At 46.4% G+C, this 23577-nt stretch overlaps 2 protein-coding genes across 8 annotated transcripts in view; one reads left to right on the top strand and one right to left on the bottom strand.

Moving 5' to 3' along the window:
- Positions 1–8958, top strand: part of COL8A1 (collagen type VIII alpha 1 chain) — an 83689-nt gene extending 74731 nt beyond the window's left edge. For all 4 annotated transcript variants that reach the window (XM_061453875.1, XM_061453876.1, XM_061453877.1 and 1 more), the window contains 2 exons: positions 5176–5491; positions 6933–8958. In XM_061453875.1, coding sequence (XP_061309859.1) covers positions 5179–5491; positions 6933–8839 — 2220 coding nt within the window. In that variant the 5' untranslated portion in view covers positions 5176–5178 and the 3' untranslated portion in view covers positions 8840–8958. The remainder of the gene's footprint in view (positions 1–5175; positions 5492–6932) is intronic.
- A 6098-nt stretch (positions 8959–15056) lies between these two features.
- The window catches only part of ST3GAL6 (ST3 beta-galactoside alpha-2,3-sialyltransferase 6), a 46206-nt gene continuing 37685 nt past the window's right edge, over positions 15057–23577 (bottom strand). For 3 of the 4 annotated variants that reach the window (XM_061453878.1, XM_061453880.1, XM_061453879.1), the window contains 3 exons: positions 23268–23405; positions 17945–18097; positions 15057–16304 (listed from right to left, as the gene is read on the bottom strand). In XM_061453878.1, coding sequence (XP_061309862.1) covers positions 16224–16304; positions 17945–18097; positions 23268–23405 — 372 coding nt within the window. In that variant the 3' untranslated portion in view covers positions 15057–16223. The remainder of the gene's footprint in view (positions 16305–17944; positions 18098–23267; positions 23406–23577) is intronic. The other variant, XM_061453881.1, reaches the window with a different exon arrangement.

The following is a 23577-nucleotide window of genomic DNA, read 5'->3' as shown; positions in this document are numbered from 1 at the left end:
TGTGGAAACCCGAGTGCTAGCAAGTCCAGTGGGGAATGGGTCACTGCAGCTTTAGGCAGCCCTCATGGAAGGGATTCCAGGGCAGAAATGTTCAGGCCACTGAGATCTAATCAGGCCTTACACCTCCTTGGGAAATACAGTGGTTTTAAAGCAACATGTGGTAAATTAAGCCCAAAGGTAAATTAAGATACTGGGGAAGTATCTTAGAGGTTCTGAGACATGGGTGAATTTCAGTTAACCCCTAAACTGGTTGCAGAGCAAACACTTTCCTGTAAAAAACAATACATCAGGGTCTAGCTTCCACCCTTTGCAAGACCACCTATGATTTCAAGTCCCACGTGGAGAGGCATCACTCTTTCCATACATTCTTTACACAATTAGGCTAAGCTAGCCATTATTTCTTCACACCAATTTAAGAATTACAACTGCTGGTACATTTTGTTTTGTCTTCAGTTTCTACTGACAGACGCAGATAGCCAGAGGAGGGTCCTTTCTAGTTTTCTCAGGAGAGCAGCTCTACTAAAGAGGTTATTGAGAAATGTTCGCACTTGAGCTTTGCCCGTAAAAATGTGGTTTTTTCAGGGGCTCTCTCTCACCCCCAGAGCCAGCCACACGCATTCACACAAAGCAGCTGAACACTGCGGTTTAGGATAATGCTCCTTCACCCTCGCATGTCTCACCCCACCCTAGGTAAAGCAAAATGTTTCTTGTGCCTTAATCTGTATGACTGGTGCAAAATGACATGTCACACACTATGAAGGCACAGTTGCTTTTCCTGTATTTTCCTTCAGGTAATCAAACAGTTTGCTTTCTCCAAGCCTTTGGCTTCTCTACAGGTGCATGCACGCACCAATTTACCTTCCATAAATACAAAGACACATTCCAGTTGCTTTCTGACAGACAATCCCATTCCAACACCAACCTATTGCTCCACTAACAACACGTTAGATTGAATTACATGAATGTGTTTGGAGATGATCCCTAAATGGATGGGATTTGTGTGAAGGGTCTGGGAAGCCTTACACTTTGGCTGCATTTTCAGCACAGATTTTTCTCCTCCTCACTCTGGTATTTTCCTTAAGTACTGTCACCACTGGGAAAATCTCCTTTTGCTGTTTATAAGCTCTGGAGGACCTATCCAACATGTAGGATCTATACGCTTCTTTTAAAAAACAAGAGCAAGATTTTCATTAGCTTTCAGGCATTTAAAGGTGCTTGTGGTTTCCTGGTGAGGTCTTTAAACAATGAGAGCTGTGCACCCAGGCATTCAGAAACAAACTGCAGGGCAGAAAAAAAAGACCTTCAACTTCTCTCTCTCAGTACATAAATAACTTTCTCGAGAAGCTGAGTAGGATGAGACAGGCAATGAGCTGAAACACAGAAGGTATGCCTCATGCTTCAGGGCAGGATTGCCTTATAGTGCCAGTGTCTGATAGTGATAATCCAGCTGAACCCACTGCTGGGAGGCAGCAAGCAGTAGCAGTCGCACCCATGACTACTACACTTCTCATCAAGACTAATTTGTCTGATCCCTCCTTCCTTTGGGACCAGGGGAAAGACGAGCCGTACAGCCAGCACTGAACACAGGCTGCTTCCCACGTACCTGCGGCAGAGCCTAAGACTTATACAGCTCACATGAGGGCACCAGGGAGCCTCTGACCCCTTCCCACACAGGAAACGCCCAAGTCCTATGTAGCCTGAGGTTGTTCTGAAAACAAACCCCCGCCTCCCACCTCAGCTAGTCGGAGGCACTGGCCCCAGCCAAAACCAATAGATCAGAAGCAGTATGTCATTTCCAGGCCACACTGTTTTGGTTATGATGAGTCAAAAAACATTAAAGGGAACACAGATGTAGTGAGATCACCTCATTTTCTGGATTCTTCCTATCTCTAGAAGTCTGGCCTGATTTCCCCTAACATTTCCATGTGCACACACAAAAACAACCCTTGTGCTGCTGGTCGTGCCTCTTGGACCGCAGGTGTGTTGCGTGACACTTGGCATGGCTGAGTGAGCTTGAGCTCACCCTGAGCTGCAGGCAGGATGGTGTCTCCCTGTAAGAAACTTTATTCAGTTATTTCAAATAGCTCCCACTTGCACACAAAGCCATGTTTTGTAATAAAAACAAGCAGGAAAGTCACATCCAAAGGAATTTCACCTATTTCCTCCTCCACTTATTCCACTCTAGTTATCTTTTTTAAAAAAAAAACAAACTCCAAGAAACTGGCCACCAGAACAACAAAGTAGCCAAGAAGCTAATGTAATAACCTCATCCTTCAAAAGCCACCCTGCCTTTCATACTTGTAGGTTTCTGCAACAGTCCTAAATCATACAGTATCCTTTAGTTTTTTTATTTTTTTTAAGGTTTCACTGCATTCTTCATACAAGCAATGTTTTAATTTAGGAGAGATGCACAGAATGCTGCAATTGTTCCAGTAGCCTGGACTTTCCCAGCAAACTGAGGCAGGCGTTACTCTGCTCAGCTACAGAGGCAAAGCTGCAGCCAGTTACTCCTTACAGTGCAGAAGGGAGCAGAAACGGCATCAGAGACAAGAGTGGGGGTCCCCATCCCCCTGCCACCCCCCTCAAAAAAAGGTTGCTTGTGGTCCAGATGAAGCTGCAGCAGGATCAGGTTAGTGAGTTCCCACGTCCCTGCCGAGCTGTGGTAGCTGACCATGCACAGGCTGTCCTTGCAGTCCAGTGTCATCGAGCTTTAAGCAGAAATACCATGTCCTAAGGCCCTGGTCCTTCAGATGACAGCAAAGCAGGCAGCTGTGGGCTAAATGCCACATTGAACTCCCTGGAGATGGAGCTGAAATGCTTTGCAGAACAAGGATGAGTGACTGTGCTTGGGCTTTAGCTACGCTTACAAACTCCTCTACATCTTGGCTCTTGTTTTCTTTGCCACATGGCAGCTGGCTACATCCAAGACCTTAAAATTCCTGGAAAAGAAAGTGACTCCGGAAACTCAGCTGTGCAACAGATGCTCCATCTAGTGTTTATTAACCAGTATTTCATTTTCTTCAAGGATTTGTTTTGCTGTTAACACTTAGCTTCATCTTTTATGTAGTCCATTTGTCTATTTACAATCATTACTGAAAATACTAACTTTCTGCTGGTTATTTTAAATACACAGTTTTGATTTAGCCACCATACCCTAAGTAACGATACACTAATTTCCATTGAGAGATTAGAGCTCACAGAGCAAAATGAAGGAGAAATGTTTTAGAAGAGCAGCGAGCATTTCTCCAGGTGCTTCGCTAACACAAAGCAAACGGAGAACTTGGAGCAGGAGTAAAACAAAAACTAAATGACACCCAGGGTTACCACCTGGTCTCCACAGCACGGAGGTTTCTCAGGACAGTCCGTGCCACCCTGCCTGGTGCTCAGGCTGAGCCGTACAGCAGTGAGTGAGGAAAACGTGAGTCGTGACTCCAGGGCTCAACTCCCGTGGTGCCACTGACCTGGTCCCTGAGCTCAGTGAGTTTTACTCACACCTTCTGCCCACCAGGGACATGTCCCACCCTCCCAAACTATTTTGAGGCCCGTTTTGAAAGCCTACGGAACACTATGCAGCATGAGACAAAGCAAGCAGAGCCGGTGGCTCCTCCCACCTCCATAAACACATTTCCTCCCTCCAAACGCACCCACTTCTCACACTTCCCCTGTCTCTTGGTGGTGGTTTTACCTGCCTGAAGCCTGGTCTCTGCAGGGTCCCTGTGAGGACACATCCCAGCCCACCACGCCGTCCCCCAAGCGGCGGGGGTGGGGGGATGTTTCTTCTGCATGCTGCACATTCACCCTGTGCAGCGGAGCCAGGGGTGTACCCCCTCAAGCAGCTGGCCTGAGGCGAGGGACTGCCACAGCAGGGAAAGGGGAAAACTTCTCCCCAGGCACAGGGTCGTGGTGCTGAGCCCCTCTGCCACAGACCCAGCTGCTTTGTTGTCCTCTGTGTCCAGCCTGACTGTTGGGGAAGGACAGGAAAATAACCAGGTGGCACAAAGCCCTCGGGGCACCTCAGCACACCTGGGCTCAGCAGGGCACAGCAGCTGCTGGAAATGAGTCCCAGGGAGCTGTTTGGCAGAGCCCTGCCGGTGTACATGTGTGGTGCTGGCTTTTCCGGGTGCCCAGGTGGACTGCAAAGCATCTTTGGATGATGGAAAAGCAGGGACAAGCAGGACAGCCTCAGACCTGGCAATTGCCATGTGTGTTTGAGAAGTGCAGGACTTGCCTGCAGGGCTTGGTTGTGGGACAAACAGCAAAATACCCAAACACATGGAGAGGCTCCTTGTTATCTCAGGCTGCACCAAATTTGCAATATTTTAGGAGTTCCTGGTTCTTGATTTGCTGCTCACACAAAATGAGCAGTGCTTGTAATGTTCTTACTGTAGAAAGGAAAGACAACAGCTGATGGGACAAGAAGTCCCAAGCTTATAGTTTGATAAAGAAGAAAAAGAAAGAAAACCACCATTGTTCTGTTGGAGAGGCACTAGGATGAGCTGCCTTTAGAAAACAGTTGGCTTGCAGATCCTTACCGGAGGCAGTGATGGCCCTAACAGCCCCTACATGGCCCTTGTCTTCCAGGTGAGATCTGAGAGACACTTCAGAGGAAAGCTGGCAAGGAGCTGCAGTAGAAATGGAGACCCCCTGGACCCCACAGCCATGAGGCACAATCCGAGGCACAGATCTAAGCTGCAGAAACTGTGCTTTCATTGCTATGGAAAATATAGCAGAAGGGGTGCTTTCACGGGCAGAAAACATTTAAGAGGCACCACATGTCCCCCCTGTCAGCTCTCCGCCTGTGCCACAGCTTGCAGCAGAGCTCCACAAACCTTGTGCCATAGTAGTGACAAGAGTGGGAAAGTAGCACACTGCAGCTTGGGGATGGGAAGGAGAGGTCCCCCTATGGAGAAATGGCAGATGGCACTGCCCGGTTTGGGCAAGGTAAAACTACATGCATATGAGCAGTATAATAGTACTATTTGAGTAAGACCTTCCAATAAACTAGATACAGGCCTGCTGCAGGATGTCCTCCAGGGCAACACAGGAACCAGAGCCAGTCTGCAGAACTTCAGGTCTGGTTTGTTGCAAAAATGAGAGCAGGTCGACACCAAGGGAAGACACACAACACTAAAACACATTTTCTGCTAACCGTGGTTTTGTTGTGTTTTTTTGCAGGTGATGGCTGTGCTGCTCTTCCCTGTACAGCTGCTGGCAGTGGCTGTCACCATTTACTTAGAGCTGGTGAGGTCTGTTCAAGGCGGCGCCTACTATGGCATCAAGCAGCTGCCACCCCAGGTGCCCCAGTACCAACCCCTTGGACAACAAGTACCCCACATACCACTGGGCAAAGAAGGCATCCCAATGCAGCACATGGGCAAGGAGATGCCCCACATGCAGTATGGGAAAGAGTACCCCCACCTGCCACAGTACATGAAGGAGGTCCCACAGATGCCTCTGCTTGGCAAGGACATGGCTCCCAAGAAGGAGAAAGGTAGGCTTAGCATGCCCCTCACCACTCCTGCACGGCCCTGCCTGGTGCCCCACAGCACCATTTGCCCGAGGTGTGTGTGGAGGAATTGAAGATGGGGGGATTTAAAGGTTTGCATATGAAAACAAGCAATTCCTCTTCTGACTCTGCAGTCCTCTTTCTGTAGGTTATTTATGGGCGTAACAAAGGCATTGAAGATACAAGCATTACTGTGCAAGTCTGCACGTACAAGCACTTTCAGTATCCAGTAAAGGAAGTTCTGACAATATTCAGATATCTAAGAAAACTACATAAAGCGTCCAAAATACAAAAGGCAACAAGGAACACCCAGTATTATCCCATGCCATAAAATTTTTGTGGGAGCAGTGAGACTTCAGACAAGCTGGTTAACTCTCTGTCTTATTGAGGGTTCAGCTTAACCACAGCCTCTGCTGGCTTCAGGGAAATGGGAGTTTTCAGGGCCTATTTTTGGAGTGTCTGAACAAGCACAACCAGCTGTAGTAAAATTAACCCATCTTGTGAGCAAGGGAGGTTTTGTACGTGCAAAAAACACAACGTGCAGAGAGAGAGGAGTTCTGCCTCTCAAAGAACAGTTAATTCTCCTGCCCCTAAACCTCATTGCTGTCCTTCCCCCAAACACCTCACTTCTTTATCCATTTTAGAGTGAGAGAGAAGCAGACTTTCCACTTAACACAAAAAGCCTGCAGTTTGAAAAGCAACCAACCACAGCACAACCACTCTCATTCAGCAATGCCCTCACCCTGACCTGCAGTGCTAAGTGGTCACACACACAAAATGTAGTTTTGGATAATAAAAATGTTTTATGCAGTGTTTAGAAGAGTTCTATCAAGATGTGGCTACGCAAAAACCTGTGGGAGCTTAAGAATGCTAGGTGAGGGTGTAGGTTTCCAGTAGTATCGTACTGGGAACCAAATCCTTGGTGAAAATGCAGTCATATACACGTACAAACTTCTCATTGATACCATCTTTTTTAAATGATCTTGCTAGTCTAAGTCCCTACAGCAAAAGCACTTTTATGCCACAACTCCTCTTACAGCACGAGGGCACCAAGCTGCTTCCATGTCCTGAGAAAACTCTTTGAGTAGATTAGCCTACGGAACAAAAAGCAGATCTGGCTGCTTAAGGTTGTATAGGTGAAAAATGCTAGTAAAGGGCAAATAGCTTTTGCACAGCAAAAAGTAAGCAAATATGATATATTTATCTTATAGAAACAGAAACACATGCAAGTTTGGGACATCCTCTTTGATCCAAACACCAGCCTGTAACTCGCTGTCCAGCTCTGCTTCCCTGCCCACCACAAAACCAGGAGGCACCGCAAGTGCATTCATTCAAAACTGCCTTTGTGTTTCTTGAAGGATGCAACTGCAATCACCTGTTGATTCTCCAATCCCCTTTTCTTCTTTTCCTTTTCTTCCCAACCCAGAAATGCCCATGCGCAGTCTAAGGGGCGAGCAAGGTCCCCCTGGTGAGCCCGGACCAAGAGGGCCACCTGGGCCACCAGGATTACCAGGCCACGGTGTGCCAGGAGCCAAAGGAAAACCAGGCCCACAAGGATATCCAGGAATTGGGAAGCCAGGTTTGCCAGGAATGCCGGGGAAGCCGGGGGTCATGGGGCCCCCTGGGCCGAGAGGGGAGATGGGGCCAAAGGGGGAGATTGGGCCTATGGGGATACCCGGGCCACAAGGACCACCAGGGCCCCACGGGCTTCCTGGCATAGGGAAAGCGGGTGCTCCAGGGCTGCAGGGACAGCCAGGGCTGAAGGGTGAGCCTGGGATGAAGGGCCCTCCAGGAGCTCCTGGGATCCCAGGGCCAAAAGGGGAGAAAGGCGTGGGGATCCCAGGATTGCCGGGGCTGAAGGGTCCGCCTGGACTGCCAGGCCCCCCTGGCCCCGTGGGGCTGCCAGGGGTTGGCAAGCCAGGCATGGTCGGCTTCCCTGGCCCACAGGGACCCCTGGGCAAACCCGGACCCCCAGGAGAGCTGGGGCTGCAGGGGCCCCCAGGCGCCCCCGGAATGCAAGGCCCTCCTGGCCTGCCTGGAGTCGGCAAACCAGGCCAGGATGGCATCCCCGGCCAGCCTGGCTTCCCGGGTGGCAAAGGGGAGCAGGGCCTGCCAGGCCTGCCAGGGCCCCCTGGCCTCCCTGGGGTTGGGAAGCCAGGCTTCCCTGGGCCCAAAGGTGAGCGCGGAGTGGGTGGCCTGCCGGGGCCCCTGGGGCCAAAGGGGGAGAAGGGGCATGCAGGGCCACCTGGTATGGGGGGGCCCCCAGGGGAGCCAGGCCAGCCGGGGCTGCCAGGCATCATGGGCCCCCCAGGGGCCGCTGGCTTCCCGGGACCCAAAGGAGAAGGTGGTGCTGTTGGGCCACCAGGACCGGTTGGTCCCAAGGGTGAACCTGGCCTGCAGGGGTTCCCGGGAAAGCCAGGCTTCCCTGGGGAAGTGGGGGCCCCAGGGCTGCGGGGGCTGCCAGGCCCCACAGGACCCAAGGGGGAGGCTGGACACAAAGGCTTGCCGGGGCTGCCGGGTGTCCCAGGGCTTATGGGGCCGAAGGGCGAGCCAGGACTCCCCGGTGCCCAGGGTCTTCAGGGCCCCTCGGGCATCCCGGGCATTGCAGGACCCAGCGGTCCCATTGGCCCCCCAGGGCTGCCAGGGGCTAAGGGGGAGCCCGGCATGCCCGGACCCCCCGGCTTCCCTGGCGTAGGCAAGCCCGGTGCGGCGGGGCTGCAGGGACCCCCAGGGAAGCCTGGAGCACTCGGTCCCCCTGGCCAGCCCGGACTCCAGGGGCCACCCGGCCCTCCCGGGCCCCCGGGTCCCCCGGTCGTGATCCCACCCACTCCACCGGCCGTGGGACAGTACCTGCCCGAGGTGAGGCCGGGGATAGAGGGCCTCAAGCCCCCCTACAGCTACAAGGGCAAGAAAGGCAAGGCTGGCGGTGCCGTCTATGAGATGCCAGCATTCACGGCAGAGCTCCTCACCCCCTTCCCCCGGGTCGGGGTGCCCGTGAAGTTCGATAAGCTCCTCTACAACGGCCGGCAGAACTACAACCCCCAGACAGGGATCTTCACCTGCGAGATCCCCGGCATCTACTACTTCGCTTACCACGTGCACTGTAAAGGGGCCAACGTCTGGGTGGCGCTGTTCAAGAACAACGAGCCGCTGATGTACACCTACGACGAGTACAAGAAGGGCTTCCTGGACCAGGCTTCGGGCAGCGCCGTTGTCCCGCTGATGCACGGAGACAAGGTTTACGTTCAGATGCCATCCGAGCAGGCGGCAGGACTCTATGCCGGGCAGTACGTTCATTCGTCTTTTTCAGGATATTTATTGTATCCCATGTAAAACAAAAACCAGACACACACACACAGAGTCAAAACCTTTCTTCTCTACTTCAAATTTTATACTATGAAAGATGCATTTTATGACTGTTTCACACCATCTTGTACAAAAAAAAAATAAAATACAAAGTTTAACGTTATGCACAGCTAGTTATAAAAATAATAATAAAAAAGGTGTGGTGAACATATCTACAGATGTTTATCAGGTTCAGAAGCAGTATTTTGCACCCGAGGGGGACATATTAGCTGTACGCTATATATTTCTGTGATGCCATGCTTACTTCATCCACAATAATTCAGTGCTAAGGTTCAGGTCAGTGTGCATCACTCACTCCTGTTGTGTGTTTCACTGACTGTAGTTACAAGATAAAAACCTGTGACTTACACCAGAATAGGTCAGTCTCAAATAATACGGAAAAAAATTGAGTGGCTTTTTATTTGTTTGGGTGTTTGTTGGTTTTGTGTTTTTTTTTCGGGGGGGGGGGGTGGTGGTGGTTGACAGCAGGTCTGCCTGACAAGCATAGGTCTCTTAGCTGGGGACCTTTATTTCCCTTCCCCCCACATAACGTATTCCTGCAGATGTGTTTTTACTGAATGATTTATTTATGATGGAAAAGGGGTATTGATGGTGTGACTATTCCTCGGGGCCCTCCTCCAGGAGCCACTGGACCCTGAATGTGCCCACTGACGCTAGCAGGCGCTGGGTTCACCTCCCAGTGCTGCAGCACTCAGAGAGCCTCCATCTGCATTTGTACAGTTGAAGTAGCTGGGGTAGATCAGAGACAAAACTGAGGGGTTCCCCATTTGCTTTTTGCCACATGATGGAGACATTTTGACCAGCACACGGCAATGCAGAAGGGTGGGTATAAATTTGCTCAGATTTCTGTACTCATGATAAGAACCTGCATCTGTCTGGCTTGACAAAAGAGACACCTGTTCTGCCACTCAACACAAGTTAAATCAGTTTCTTCTTCAATGACTAGGCAAAGCAGAAGTAGCTCTGCTTGTTAATTAACTTTTAGTTTGTTGTTTGAGATGAACCAGTAATTTTACCAGCAATACTGATCATGCAACTTTATCCAAGAACTGTGTTTTATGTAAAAGCTGATTTCCCATCCTTATTTATATGCTACCTGTTGCCAAGGAGAACCTGCAGGCCTCCATCTTTTCTGTACATGAGGAGAGCAACTTCCCTGTGAGAGCTGTCTGCTCATCAATGGTGCTAATCTCACCTCCGAAGTATTTGCTTCCAAAGGGCAAGGTGCTTTGCTGTGGTTCCCTGTGCGGTGCTGCACATCACACACTGTTATGCTAGCTGAGCGAGTTCAATACTCATCACTTCTTCAATGTCTTTAGCTAATGCTACCGCTTTTGATTCAAAAATGAACTAGATTTTTCATGCAGAACTAAGATTGGATTTAACTGGCATTACTGTTATTTAAATGCAGAGTTTAATGCAGTCTAACATTGACTAAGGACTCCAGTGATATAATGTGGTGCTTTATCTCAGAAATTCTATGGAACGGTGGCAGGAACGGCTGGACAGTTTACCAGGCATTGGTGACTTCAGTGTGTTCTCAGAATATGAGAGAGATGTCAAAAGCAAATAATTTTGTATTTAAAATTTTTGTACTGATTTGAAAAAAAAATATCTTATTAAATATCTTAAAAAAAAAATTAAAATCCTGTTTTCATTCAGCAGAAACATTAGAAGGAACATTCAACACGTGGGAAGCCAAGAAATCAGGCAGTGTAGAGGTACACTACTAAGGGTTTCTGATCTCCCAAAAACTCTGGCTGGCAGCCCAGGCTGGGAGACTCACACCATGACCCTGGCTCTCCCTGGGATTTGGAAACAGCTTTTCCTATGACACCTCATTCCCATTTTTCACCTGCAGCATAAACCTAGTGTGAAAGCAGCAGCACAGCTGTCACTGATCTACATCACTAATCAACTGTGGCTCCATTGCTGACAGAAGGTAGACTTAAATGAGAAACTAGAAGTTGTTCTTTGCTATGAGTGGTGTGAGACACTGGCAGACAAACTGTGGCTACCCCATCCCTGGCAGTGTTCAAGGCCACGTTGGACAGGGCTTTGAGCAACCTGGTCTAGAGGAAGGTGTCTCTGCCCATGGCAGGGGGTTGGAACTCCGTGATCTTTAAGATCCCTTCCAACCCAAACAGTTCTATTATTCAATGCGTAAGTTATAACCGATGGTGTAGCTCCCCCAGTCTCACCCCAGACAGGCATTCCCTCCAGGCTGTCAAACTCCTAAACTGTCAGTACCAAAATGAAGGTATTTCATACCTACTTGTGTCAGGTAATCCTTTTCTAAACCTCCCTTAAGACTCCCTGAAGCTGCTGGCTAAGCAGCTCCCTGCTCCCCAAGCAGCTCCCTGCTCCCCAGCATCTCAGTTTTACCATACTGAGAGAAAGAGAAAACAAAACATGAGTGAAGTATCACAATCAGTGCCTCCCACTTTCTATCTAAAGTCTTTTCATCACACACCATCTTCCTAGTTAAACATCTTTTATTTTAGCAATCCCCTGGAAGTCCCCCATAAGACAGGCAAGATTAAAAAAAAACCATGAAAAACTGAAATCAGGAGTATGCTGCTCTGGATCATACCCACAAAAAAGCTATGTCCCAGCCTCGCTTTTGCTCAGCGTGGAGTGAGCTCTCCACCTGCAGTACAGCTCAGACCTATTCAGCTCTGTTTGCTTTACTAAGCACCAAAGCTTGTTCTGAAACTCAACCCCATATCTGACAACACTGTGTGTACTTTACACACCATTAATAATGGGGCTGACCATGCCTGCGCATCTGCACATGCAGAGAGTGCTGACCTTGCAAAAATAAGCCTGAGGGCACTGTCTTTAACAGAGTTTATTCACAGGACAATAATCTCTTTCCATTTGTAGCATTCAAAATTTCATGCAACACAACTGCAAGGATGTCTTCAAAATACAGCTGGCACTTTAAAAGCATATAAAACTTAAGACAAATGGTAAATAAAGTAAGTATTTACTGATACCAGAAAGAAATGTTGGGTTTCCTATGTTCTTAAAAATCAGACTCCATCTAAAAGTTATTTATACCACCTCCCAGGGAACTGTTAAAAAGGGAAAGTATAGCCTAGGAAACGAGGTACCATATACTCATAATTAGACACCAAAGTTCTGTATTATTATCACCAATACAGTCACTGGAAATGTCATTTATCATGCCTTTCAGGCACTCTCAGGTTCGTATTTAGTGCAATAGTCTGCAACCTTCCTTTTTAAGTCAGCTCTCAGTACTTCTCTCAGTTATTACAGCAGAAGAAAAAAACACTTTCCTGATAGAAAGCAAACAAAAAAAACCCTAAAAGTCTGAGCCCAAGCAAGCTTTCAGCTGACACCTGCCATCCTGCTTGTTCTGGGCATACTCCACTACCTTAGAGCTGGGTCTTTACTACGGTGCAGTGTTTTGAGCAGGGCGGCAGATAAAATGCAGGAGCACCTCTGCTGTAAGGTGCTGCGGTCTCAGACCTCAGCAGGCTGCTGCAGAACAGGACAGAGGAAGACGGGATGAGAGCACTTGACTTTGCAATTGATACAGGAAGAAAATGGACAGGAGGTACTGGGTACCTATAGTTACAGTTACCACTCATGGAAACAGAGCTGGCAGCACCTTGGCATTCAAGATTGGCAGCTTGGCAGATGACGATGTGATTCAAAACAAAGGGGAGCTGTTAAAGGGAAGCTTCAGTGCAGAGATTTCACTTTCAGGAATGACAAAACTAGAAAAACAGAATCTTAGTAGCAGCTCACTCTCAAAAAAAGATCTAAGTTTTTGGAGTTAGTATTATTTCTTTTTCCCAAAGTCCCAAGGCAAGTCTTTGGTTCTGCAAAGTGCATGTGGAAACATATGCCTGGATAGAATAGGCACCATCATCTGTGAAACACTCACTCAGGTATTCCTGCCCAAGTGAAGCTGATGGAAAACCCACTCCCATCCTCAAGGCAGTGTAGCAGAAACGACCATGTGAAGCAGGTGATGAAGCAGGGTTGGAGTACACAGAATCTTACTGAAACATCTTACAGGAGGGAAAATCAATCACTTGAGTTGCTGCTTAGTATTGAAGAAAAAGTTACTGGCCTGCAAGCTGTGCTTTCCAAAGCCCTAGTGCCCAGTGGTTTAGCAACAGTACCAGCTCTTGTCTCGGTCCCAAGTGAACAGTTTGGCTGTAAATGCTCCCCAGCCACCCAGAACAGTAACCTGGCATACGTGGACTTGACGCCCCTGCAGGAGCACAGCAGTAGGGGGAAAACATCCCTGGGAGTATTGCTTAATTTCCAAAATGTCAGTCACACAAACAGGGAGGCTTATTAAGAAGAAATACAATAAAAAGGGGCAGCTGATAGGGCTAAATGCTTGTGGACAGCATGTTAAATGTGTTGAGAATCCAAAAACATTATTAAAAAGCCCCAAGCAAACCAACCAACCCAACAAAATTGTTAGGGAGACCAAAAAAGCTGATGTGGTAGAAAAATAGCAAAGGAGCCTAAGTAAAAAGTTTGGGGAACACCATTTGTTTGCCACGAAGCCTTTTTTCCAATTACTTTCCTTGGATTCTAATTCTAACAGAACAAAACCCTCTGAAGAGGCAATTTAGCATAGAAAATACGCACATCCTCAAAGGCAGAGCTCCCTACCCACCTCCTGCTACTGGGGACAGGGGTTGCAGAAGCAGAGGGGAACAGCAGCACCATCACAAGAATGCAGGACTTTGGGGAGAGAGCAAATTCTACAGCTCTCTTGGACAAAATCCTCATGGTCAGCGTACAGAAAGACATGGATGTGGCTGGATCCATGGCTACAGCCCATACCAGACCACTTCTGTCTGGCTCTATTCTCAACAGTCTGAGATCTGCCAAGGACTTCTACACAAAGAGAGCTCACTCAACACGGCCTCTGTGAAAAGCATTACATACACATTTTCTTTCCCATGGAATTACTATGTCAGGAGTTCAAATCACTGCAGTGACAAAAAACCTTTTTAATGAACTGAAATTGCCATGAGAAATAAATGCTGGTGGAAGCAAAGGCATAGCATCACTTTTTGCAGATGCAAAACCCTACTTGTTTCTATTCAGATTTTTTTTTAAGCAACTATCTCCTCAAATCCCAGAACAATGAATGTCAAAAAAAAAACAAAACACCAAAAATCCAAACAAACAAACAAAAAACTAAGAACCCTTCTGTCATATGGGGAAGACATTCTGGTTTCCTCCATTTCCAGTTCTGGTTTCCCCCCTTTCCAGCACCACAGCCCCACACCGCCCATGTTCCATTCCCCTGCATGCCCTTGCCCTGGGCACAGCTGGACAAGTGGTCACCCCCTGCACCATCACCTGCAGCAGCTAGGCCCAAAGGACACACATCCAGATCGCAGGACACCATGGCACAGCCTGACCCTTGCTGGGGACACGTCTGGGTCCTTCCCCAATCCTTAACACAGATTCTTATGACATTCAAAATTATTTCAGATACGTTCCTTTTGCATGAAAAGGACCAAAGCTCAGGAGTCATTAGGTAACAGCACAAACCTCCTCCTCTTTGGCTGTAGCTACCCCCCAAATCACACTGCCCTCACTGATTCCCAAACAGCAGAGCCAAGGAGCTGAAGCTGGACATGACAACTACAGGAACATGGGGGTTTTAAATACCTATTTAAACACCTATATATCACTCTTCAAGAGAAACAGGAAAAAAGAAAGATGACTCTTTGGTCACTTCAGAGCTTATTCCTCTAGGTTGCTGCAGCAAAGAAACTGCATTTGGTACTCTCGTAACCTTCAGCTTCTAGGAAAAAAAATACTGTGCTCTCAACCTGCTAGAGGTTTGTATTCATCTCTTAATTGTTTGGACTGCTCCTAAATGTACTAAAAACCTCTCTATATAATTTTATTTAAAAGCAGCAAAGGTTTTTCTACCAACTTTAAAGATGTCTTTTTTCTTTTTGAAGTGGACTTCATTGTACTTTCTTTAGATGTGATTGATCAAGGTAACATAAGATCTGCAAATCTGACACAATTAGAAGAAAATAATACACCGTCCGAGAGAATTGGAACAACACATTGCTTGTTCTGCTTTGACAGCTGTCAAGGGCATTTCCAGGCAGATTTAACTCATTCAGCTGGCTTGCCTGAGACAAACCAGTACAGCAAAGAAACATCTCATCACATGTTTCAATTAAAAACCACTAAATGATTTAGTTCAGCCACAACCTTTAAACCTAAATGTCAAGACAGGACAAGTAAACAGAAGCCAAGTGATAATTCAGCTGAGGCACATCTTGGTATTCCCCAAGCACACTCTATTCCAAAAATGGAAACATTCATTGTTCAAATTGACACATTTCAAAGGTGGAAGCACATTACAGCATCTGAGAAAGGAGACTGTTCTGGTCTGGAAAAATACACCTTGATTCTTGGGAAGCAAACAGGAAATACAAAAGATCCTGTCCTAGAGATCTAGGAATCCAACAAGCATTGGCTCCAAATTTAAACTCGGGCATGAACATCTGTGTCCCAGCTCACATCTCCATTGTAGTCTCAGGGAAGCTGTTAGGACAACTCTTCAGTCTTCATACGCCCTCTTTTCCAAGTCACAAACTGCAAAATTTACTGGATGCGCAGGATGGGGAGTATGATTTTCCATAAACTGGTTACACCACAAACACTGTCAATCCCAACACGTCCATAAATAGGGCCGAAGGGTCTCCATCTTTGGCAAAGGCAGACCGCTGTTCAGAGCTGATGGCCAGTGCAGAAGTTGTGGCTTCTTTGCTGAAGAGGGATGTCCCCTCCTCAGGAGGAGGGCAGACCAAAACCTGCACACTCTGTGTGTTCCCCCTTCTCCCAGCCACACAGTAAGGATTTATAGGCATCGCTTTACAGCTGTTTTCATACTACAGGAGAGACATTCAAGACTTTACATCCATCTACTTATTAAACACTGTTTTTTTTCAGTTTTGACAGGGTAATTCTTGGGGGACAACATCAGAAACAAAAGTATTCCAAAGAAGTGACTGTTTGTAAAGAGTTCTTGCTGATAAATAAGTGATATGCATCACATTTTTATATATCCCTGATACTTTCAGCTGAAAGTTTCATGGTTTTCCCATTATTAGACAGCTTCACAGAAATTCAGTTAACTGTTTGCAATAGTCTTTTACCCTTGGGCTTAGAAGAAGATTCTGCCTTAGTGAGGTTTCTGTGTTTCTTTTAAACAGTAAACAGTCATGCTGCACTTAAAAAATAAAAATGTCATACAAAAAAATATATTTTTTTTTTTAAATCTTGAAAATAGTGATTGTTCTTCATATGTTCCACTCAGCTCTCACGTCAAATTGACCACAAAGTTCTTGTCTATAAGCTTCTTCAAAAATTTCTGTTCAGCATTGATGTTGTGGTATTCATTCTAAAGAGATAAAAGGAAATAATAAAAAGTTAAATTCAAACTATTACCAGAAGCATCACTCTGTTGTTCTTTCCTTTTAATTACCTGTGGTACTTGGAAGATCTAAGAGTAGGAAAGCTCTAAGGAAAAGACTTCTCAGCAAAGTTGCAGCATATTCTTCCAAGAAAACAGGTGAGGGACTTTTGCTCAAAACTAGATTAGATTTTCCATTAGGACAAAAACCAAATTGGAAGATCCTTCAGTGGCAAGAATGGGTGAGATGTGGTCTCAGAGAAGACCTTCCATTGCTACCTCTCCCAACTCCTCCCTGTGCTGAGACGGAACAGCTGCATAACCACATTTACAACACAAGTGGTGAAAAAATGATTAATTCTCAAAGCTCAACGCAGGTTCTTGAAAAGCACTCATCAGGCATCTGGAAATCAGATGCATGCTGCCAATCAGTTTCAACAAGCCAAAACTAGCCCATCTTCTGGGCTGTATCCAGATCCTGGATACACAGAGACCACTGAGGCTGGGGGAGGACAGCACAAGGGAAGCCAGTTTACTGACAATCTTAGACACTGAATCCAGTAAATTAAAATGAATACAAATACTGCATAAAAGACTGTACATATACAATATTTGCAACTCAATGCCACTAAAGAATTGATGACCGGTTTAGTTAGTTATTTTTTAAAGTTTCAAGATCTGAGGAAGCTTATAGATATCTATTCAACTAATGATCAACCTTAGCCAAGCTTGGTGTACAGTGCAAAAAAGTGCCTCAAAATGAAGCAAGTTCAGTGTCAGAGCAGCAGTCCAGAGAGACACAAGAGGCCCCTATGAGCATTGTCCCTGTCCTTCCTCTCCAGGAAAGGGAGGAGGAGAGAAAACGGTGCCCATACACACTGGGCCATATCCACATGGAAGAGAAAACTGGTGACATTGAGGTAAAGGGCTGAGATGGAGTTGCTCACAGTGTGGAACTGAAGACAAGAGCAGAGACATAAAAGAAAACAGAGGCATGACCATAGCAAAGCAGGAGGGAGGAGAAGGCACCACAGATGTCTGCCAGCCTCCTGCTGCTCCTCTCCTAGTGAGCTGTGGCTTCCCCCTCCTGGAAGCAGCTCCTCTTCCTCTAAGAGCCGCTTACCTTTTCTGCTTTCCATTTCAGAAATTCAGTTCTTTTCCTAACTGCAAGTGTGTAGGTCTTAACTTCTTCAGTTTCCCTTTGCTTTTATTTCTTTTTTAAAGAATTTTGGCATCTGTGACAAACTGCGCAAGTAGGTGCCAAGGAAAAAGAGAATACAAATAGAAACAACACTATTCATGTTCCGACAGCGCTAGCTAATACACTTCTACGAACAAGAGCTGTGTAGCCTTAAGGATAACACCAGCAAAGCAAACAGAACATACAAATGGTTGTATCTCATGCAGACATTGCAGAATACAGTGGTGCACAAGGGACATAAATACCATTATCCATATTTTTCAGAAACAAAAGCAGAGATGAAGAGATTCAAGCAATGATAATACATGAGCAGCTGACTTAGCATCAAACAGGAGGCCTGTGGACCTGGAGTCCACACTTCTATCTACTCAATTGACTTCCCCAGTTACCAGCTATATTTCTCTTAACATAAACAAGCGTTTGTTACCTGCATCATCTGAGACATTGTGTCATTGCCGTAGTAGTGCAAAGAACTGTTTCTGTCAGTGAAGTCGTACTTGAAGCCTGCCAGGTGAACTTCATGGCATATGTGAAATGCTAGTGTAATGGCAATTAGCCCTGTTGTTGGATGCTTGGGTTTCTAAAAGGAAACACAAAAAGCACACATACATAAATAACCAGCAGCTTGATGGGAACAGCAAGAATAAAGACAGTGGAAATCAGACAGCCTCGCTCTTCTACAGATGGTTGGGTTTGTAGTTTGATCCCCTTGTGTCTCCTAAGGGGTAAGGTACTGCCTGCAGGTGTTTCATGACTGAGGTGTTGCCATACTGGCCTTTCCTGGCATTCTCCATTTCTAGCGAGGGCTGAGCCCACACTGTAGCCCTTCCCTCCACACAGGCATCAGGGAAGTCTCCCCATTGCTCTGCTCAGCACCTACTTTCAGGAAACTGGTCAAGCTTCAATGTATTGGAGACCATTTCACCCCATCATATTTGACATATGTGTTCAGAAGTTTCTAGATGATGGAGATCCAGATGAACAGAACAACATGACATTGCACCAATCTAAAAAAGCATGAATGCTACTGCTACATAAATTTCACTGCATTTGAACTTTTTCAAAGAAAGAAAATTCCAGAAGACCACAGCTTTAGAACTCCCCCACTATCTGCATTAAGAAGAAAAGAAACTTTAGATGAAATTGCTTATTTCTCCCTACAGTGAGATAGCTCAGAAGTAAATGCAATGTAAAATATCAAGAGCAGGTCAGAAACAGGATTTAAGTGGAAAATTATGAGCATCTAACTGAAAATAAACATTTCTTACAAGAACATGGAGCAACTCATTGCAACCATCTGTGCTGTCTTGTGATCAAGTACATCATGACTGTTTTAGCAGCAGCAGGGGGTAACGTGATCTGGGGTAGTAAATGAGGCAAGGCTTGCAGATAGTGAACTCTTTCATGAGACCAACATGCTAAGGGGATGCTGGTCTAACAAAAGCTGCGGGGGGGGGAAAGCATCCCCAGAAATGGACGAAACTTTCAAGCACTGATGTCCTTTGCTAAAATAACAGTTTTCTCAGAGACCAAATGAGCTGCACACTCTCAGTATCTGCAATCAAATCTCAAGCTGAGTGCAAAATCATGCACTTTTCTGAACTCCTACCCAAGGCTCAGTTAATTTGCCTCTGAAAACAAAGCAGACAAACCAGCATGAGACAGCTTTGTACAGAGAGAAGGCAGATGCACTTGATGATACAGAATATTTTTCTGTAAAGAATAATATACAGAATATTTTTCTGTATCATAAGATGAAAGAACCCCAGGAAAAGGCTACTAACATCAACTCTGTAAGCCTATTTAAAGTCACAGAACTGAACTATCAACTTTTATGTAGATTTTTTGGTACCATTATACAACTCTTGGAGTGCTCCAGAAATAACATCAACTTAAAATGCGTGCTATTGTCCAGGGCTCCTGCCAGTTAGCAAAATAACCTTTTGCCCTCAGGGCCCAATACCATCAATTTAGTGGTGACTCTGCAATGTCCACACTAAACAGAACACAAAAATGATGGCAGGAATGTGACATGTCAGGATTAGTGCCATTTGGAAATAACAGGAATTCCACAGGTTGCAACTAGCTCTGTTTACCTTTAACTATCATAAAGTTCATCTCAAAAAAAATAATATAAGCAACACTATTAAAATGTATTATCATGCCAGTGCCCTAGCAATATCCAGATATCCTTGGCTTGTAATTAAACTTGTTCACATTTAATGGGGATAAGCACAGCCCTGGAATGACTCTGCAACACTTTCTGACTTCAGTGCTGCTGGAGCAGCACAGCTGATTTTGCAGTTGTTCTCCCAGGTCTGCTAACACCACCACAGCTCCTAACAAAGAAACAGAAAAGCTTGTTGGACTACTCATAAGTGCCACTCAGGGAACATGAGGTTGGCTTAATGCAAAAGGCAGACAGCAATAGTGATCTTCCACATCTCCTGCAGGCAGAGGGAGCTTAAGTGCAGGACAGTAAAGGCAGGACCAGGGCTCCCCAAGGACACGCTAACTTGAGAATGAAGACCTTGCGCCCACTGTAGGAGAGGATCTGGTTCAAGACCATCTTAAGAACCTGAACATGCACAAGTCTGTGGGTCCTGATGAAATCCATCCGTGGGTCCTGAAGGAGCTGGCAAATGAAGTTGCTAAGCCACTGGCTACCACATTTGAGAAATCACGGCAGTCAGGTGAAGTTCCCGATGACTGGAAAAAGGGAAATATAACCCCCATTTTCAAGAAGGGAAAAATGGATGACCCAGGGAACTACAGAGCAGTCAGTCTCACCTCTGTGCCTGGCAAAATCTTGGAGCAGATTCTCCTGGAAGGCATGCTAAGGCACATAAAAAACAACAAGGTGCTTGGTGACAGCCAGCATGGCTTCACTAAGGGGAAATCCTGCCTGACCAATTTGGTCGCCTTCTATGATGGGGCTACAGAACTGATGGACAGGGGTAGAGCAGTTGATGTCATCTACCTGGATTTGTGTAAAGCGTTCGACACTGTCCCACACGACATCCTTGTCTCTAAATTGGAGAGACATCAATTTGATGGATGGATCACTCGGTGGATAAAGAACTGGCTGGATGGCTGCACATGAAGAGTTGTGGTCAATGGCTCAATGTCCAGCTGGAGACCAGTAACGAGTGGTGTCCCTCGGGGATCAGTGTTGGGACCGGTCTTGTTTAAGATCTTCATCGCTGACATGGACAGTGGGATTGAGTGCACCCTCAGCAAGTCTGCCGATGACACCAAGCTGTGTGGTTTGGTTGATATGCTGGAGGGAAGGAATGCCATCCAGAGGGACCTTGACACACTTGTGAGGTGGGCTGATGCCAGCCTTACGGAGTTTAACCATGACAAGTGCAAGGTCCTACACCTGGGTCAGAGCAATCCCAGGCACAGCTACAGGTTGGGCAGAGAAGAGATTCAGAGCAGCCCTGCGGAGAAGGACTTGGGGGTGCTGGTTGATGAGAAAATGAACATGAGCTGGCAGTGTGCGCTTGCAGCCCAGAAAGCCAACTGTATCCTGGGCTGCATCAAAAGGAGGTCAAAGGAGGTGATCCTGACCCTTTACTCTGCTCTTGTGAGACCTCACCTGGAGCATTGTGTGCAGTTCTGGTGTCCTCAACATAAAAAGGACATGGAACTGTTGGAACAGGTCCAGAGAAGGGCCACGAGGATGATCAGGGGACTGGAGCACCTCTCGTATGAAGACAGGCTGAGGAAGTTGTGCCTGTTCAGCCTGGAGAAGAGAAGGCTGCGTGGAGACCTCATAGCAGCCTTCCAGTATCTGAAGGGGGCCTGTAGGGATGCTGGGGAGGGACTCTTCATTAGGGACTGGAGCGATAGGACAAGGGGTAATGGGTTAAAACTTAAACAGGGGAAGTTTAGATTGGATATAAGGAGGAAATTCTTTCCTGTTAGGGTGGTGAGGCACTGGAATGGGTTGCCCAGGGAGGTTGTGAATGCTCCATCCCTGGCAGTGTTCAAGACCAGGTTGGACGAGGCCTTGGGTGATATGGTTTAGTTTGAGGTGTCCCTGCCGATGGCAGGGGGGTTGGAACTAGATGATCTTAAGGTCCTTTCCAACCGTAACTATTCTATCATTCTATGATTCTACTGGACAGAAAGCTCCTAAATGGGTCCTGCAGAAGTCCACCCTGACAACAGGAACCCCTGAGGTACAACCTGCAGCTTAAGAGAGCAACTACAGATGTGCAGGCTCCTGTGACAGCCAACCTCTGAGACGGAAAAAAAAGCATGCCTGATCTTGATCATTTGCTGTCACTGGGGACATTTGCTGCTACCAAATGCCTGGGATGAAGCAAGCGCAATGTAGAGGTAGCAGAAGGGGGCTCCAAGAATGGATGTGCTCTACCTAGCTCTGGGCAGGAACGCCCAGTGAGCTAGAGAAGAGCAAAGGGCATGTATGCTACACAAGCAACTGAGAGGCCTGTGCCTCCATACCAGCTCGAGCACACCACAAACATATCTAGCTCAGCAACAGCATTGCCTCACTTTTACACCCACTGAGAGAGGAGGAATTTCTGGAGCCATGGAGGCCATGAATGTTCTATGGCCCTTTAGGAGACAGTCAGGCACCCAACTACTATGCTGCTTTCTTCCCACCCTTGGCTGAAGAGCTGAAATGCCATGGATCCTCAGCAAGCATGCAGTCAAACTGGGTATTCCAGTTTTCAGAGTTAACAAGGGAGGGAAAAAGCCACTGGTAGGCTCGAAAAGACAGAATTTTACAAAGATTTAAAAAAAAAAAAAAAAAAAGGCACAAAACCTCCCCAAAGCAAAAAACCCTCAACTCCCTCAAATATTACAAAGTTTAAACCAGAAAAAGTTGTGGCAGACACTGTACAGTGACAGCCTGTCAAATGTTTCTGCACATGTCAGTTGGCTGATCCTGATGAGGCAGCTCTGTGCAATGATGTGACCCTAGGGAACTGCATCTGTGCTACACAGCACGTGGTCAGTCCTGACTGTGTAAGAGAGGTCTGCAGCTTGAAGCCTTACCTTTCATCAGAAACATTCCTCAGTCATAAACTGACAGTTAAAACTATTTTTGTGTCCAAATTGCCAGTTAACTCATTACAATGCTTGGCATCAAATCAGTAAGCACACAAATGCTGCCAGACATATGTCATTAGTGCAGGGCTGGAATATCCTGTATGCGCCTCAGTCCTTACCCACCCCCAGCAGTGGGAAACTGCAGCAGTCTTAGAATTACTGCGAGCTGTGTGCGGGGGTATGTGTATTTTTGTGTGGGGGTTTTTATGGTGTTTTGTTTCTGCTGGGATTTTGGGGGGATTTTTTGTTTGTTTGTTGTTTTGTGCAGTTTGGGGTTTTGTCAATATTTGTGGTTTTGGTTTTGTTTTTAAGGAAAAAAAATATATAACACCTTGCATTTAATATTTCAAGACTCCTTAATATTTCCAGAGGCTCTCTGGATCTGCCATGCTCCAATACCTCTCTGGTTTTCCCAATTTTGTAAAAGACATTACGTCTGTGTGCAAAAGCAGTCTCATTTAATACTAATTACAGAATAGGTGTACAAGGCTACCCACTCTTTCTGGATTCCATTTTTCCATCTTTTCTAAGCATCATTCTAAATGCAAACTACTGCAATGTGAACCTAAAAGATGTTCTAACATAGTCCACTATAATAAAGAGAAAATTACCTCTGAGTATACATTTGGTTGCATGAAACTGAAAGGCACAATTAAAAACCCTACCTCCTTCTTGGGAAACCTTGTTGGGAAACGAAGCCATTCATAAGCTGTTTTTCTGGTGATGCTGGGATCAAGAATCCTGATTTGACTAGATTTGTATATCATGTTCAGAGCCGGTTTCTTCCAAAAGCCTTTAGCACTCTGTAACAGGTAAGCAAATACCCATTTTCAGCAGCTATAAATGGCTGATTTTTGTTTTTTAGCAGCTCTAATGAGAATAAAATCCAAGGGCAGGAGGTTGAAGAAGGAGAGCTGAACCTCCCGAAGTTCAGCAAAGACATGTGCAAATTGTACTCCTGCAATAGATAACCCA

The sequence above is a fragment of the Pezoporus flaviventris genome, unplaced genomic scaffold (assembly GCF_033815535.1).
Source record: "Pezoporus flaviventris isolate CSIRO_AGI_PZ_B2104156 unplaced genomic scaffold, CSIRO_AGI_Pfla_v1 ptg000015l, whole genome shotgun sequence".
In the NCBI taxonomy this organism is placed as follows: Eukaryota; Metazoa; Chordata; class Aves; order Psittaciformes; family Psittacidae; genus Pezoporus; species Pezoporus flaviventris.
Note: the sequence above shows the minus strand (reverse complement) of the source record. Positions and strands in the feature narration are given on the sequence as shown.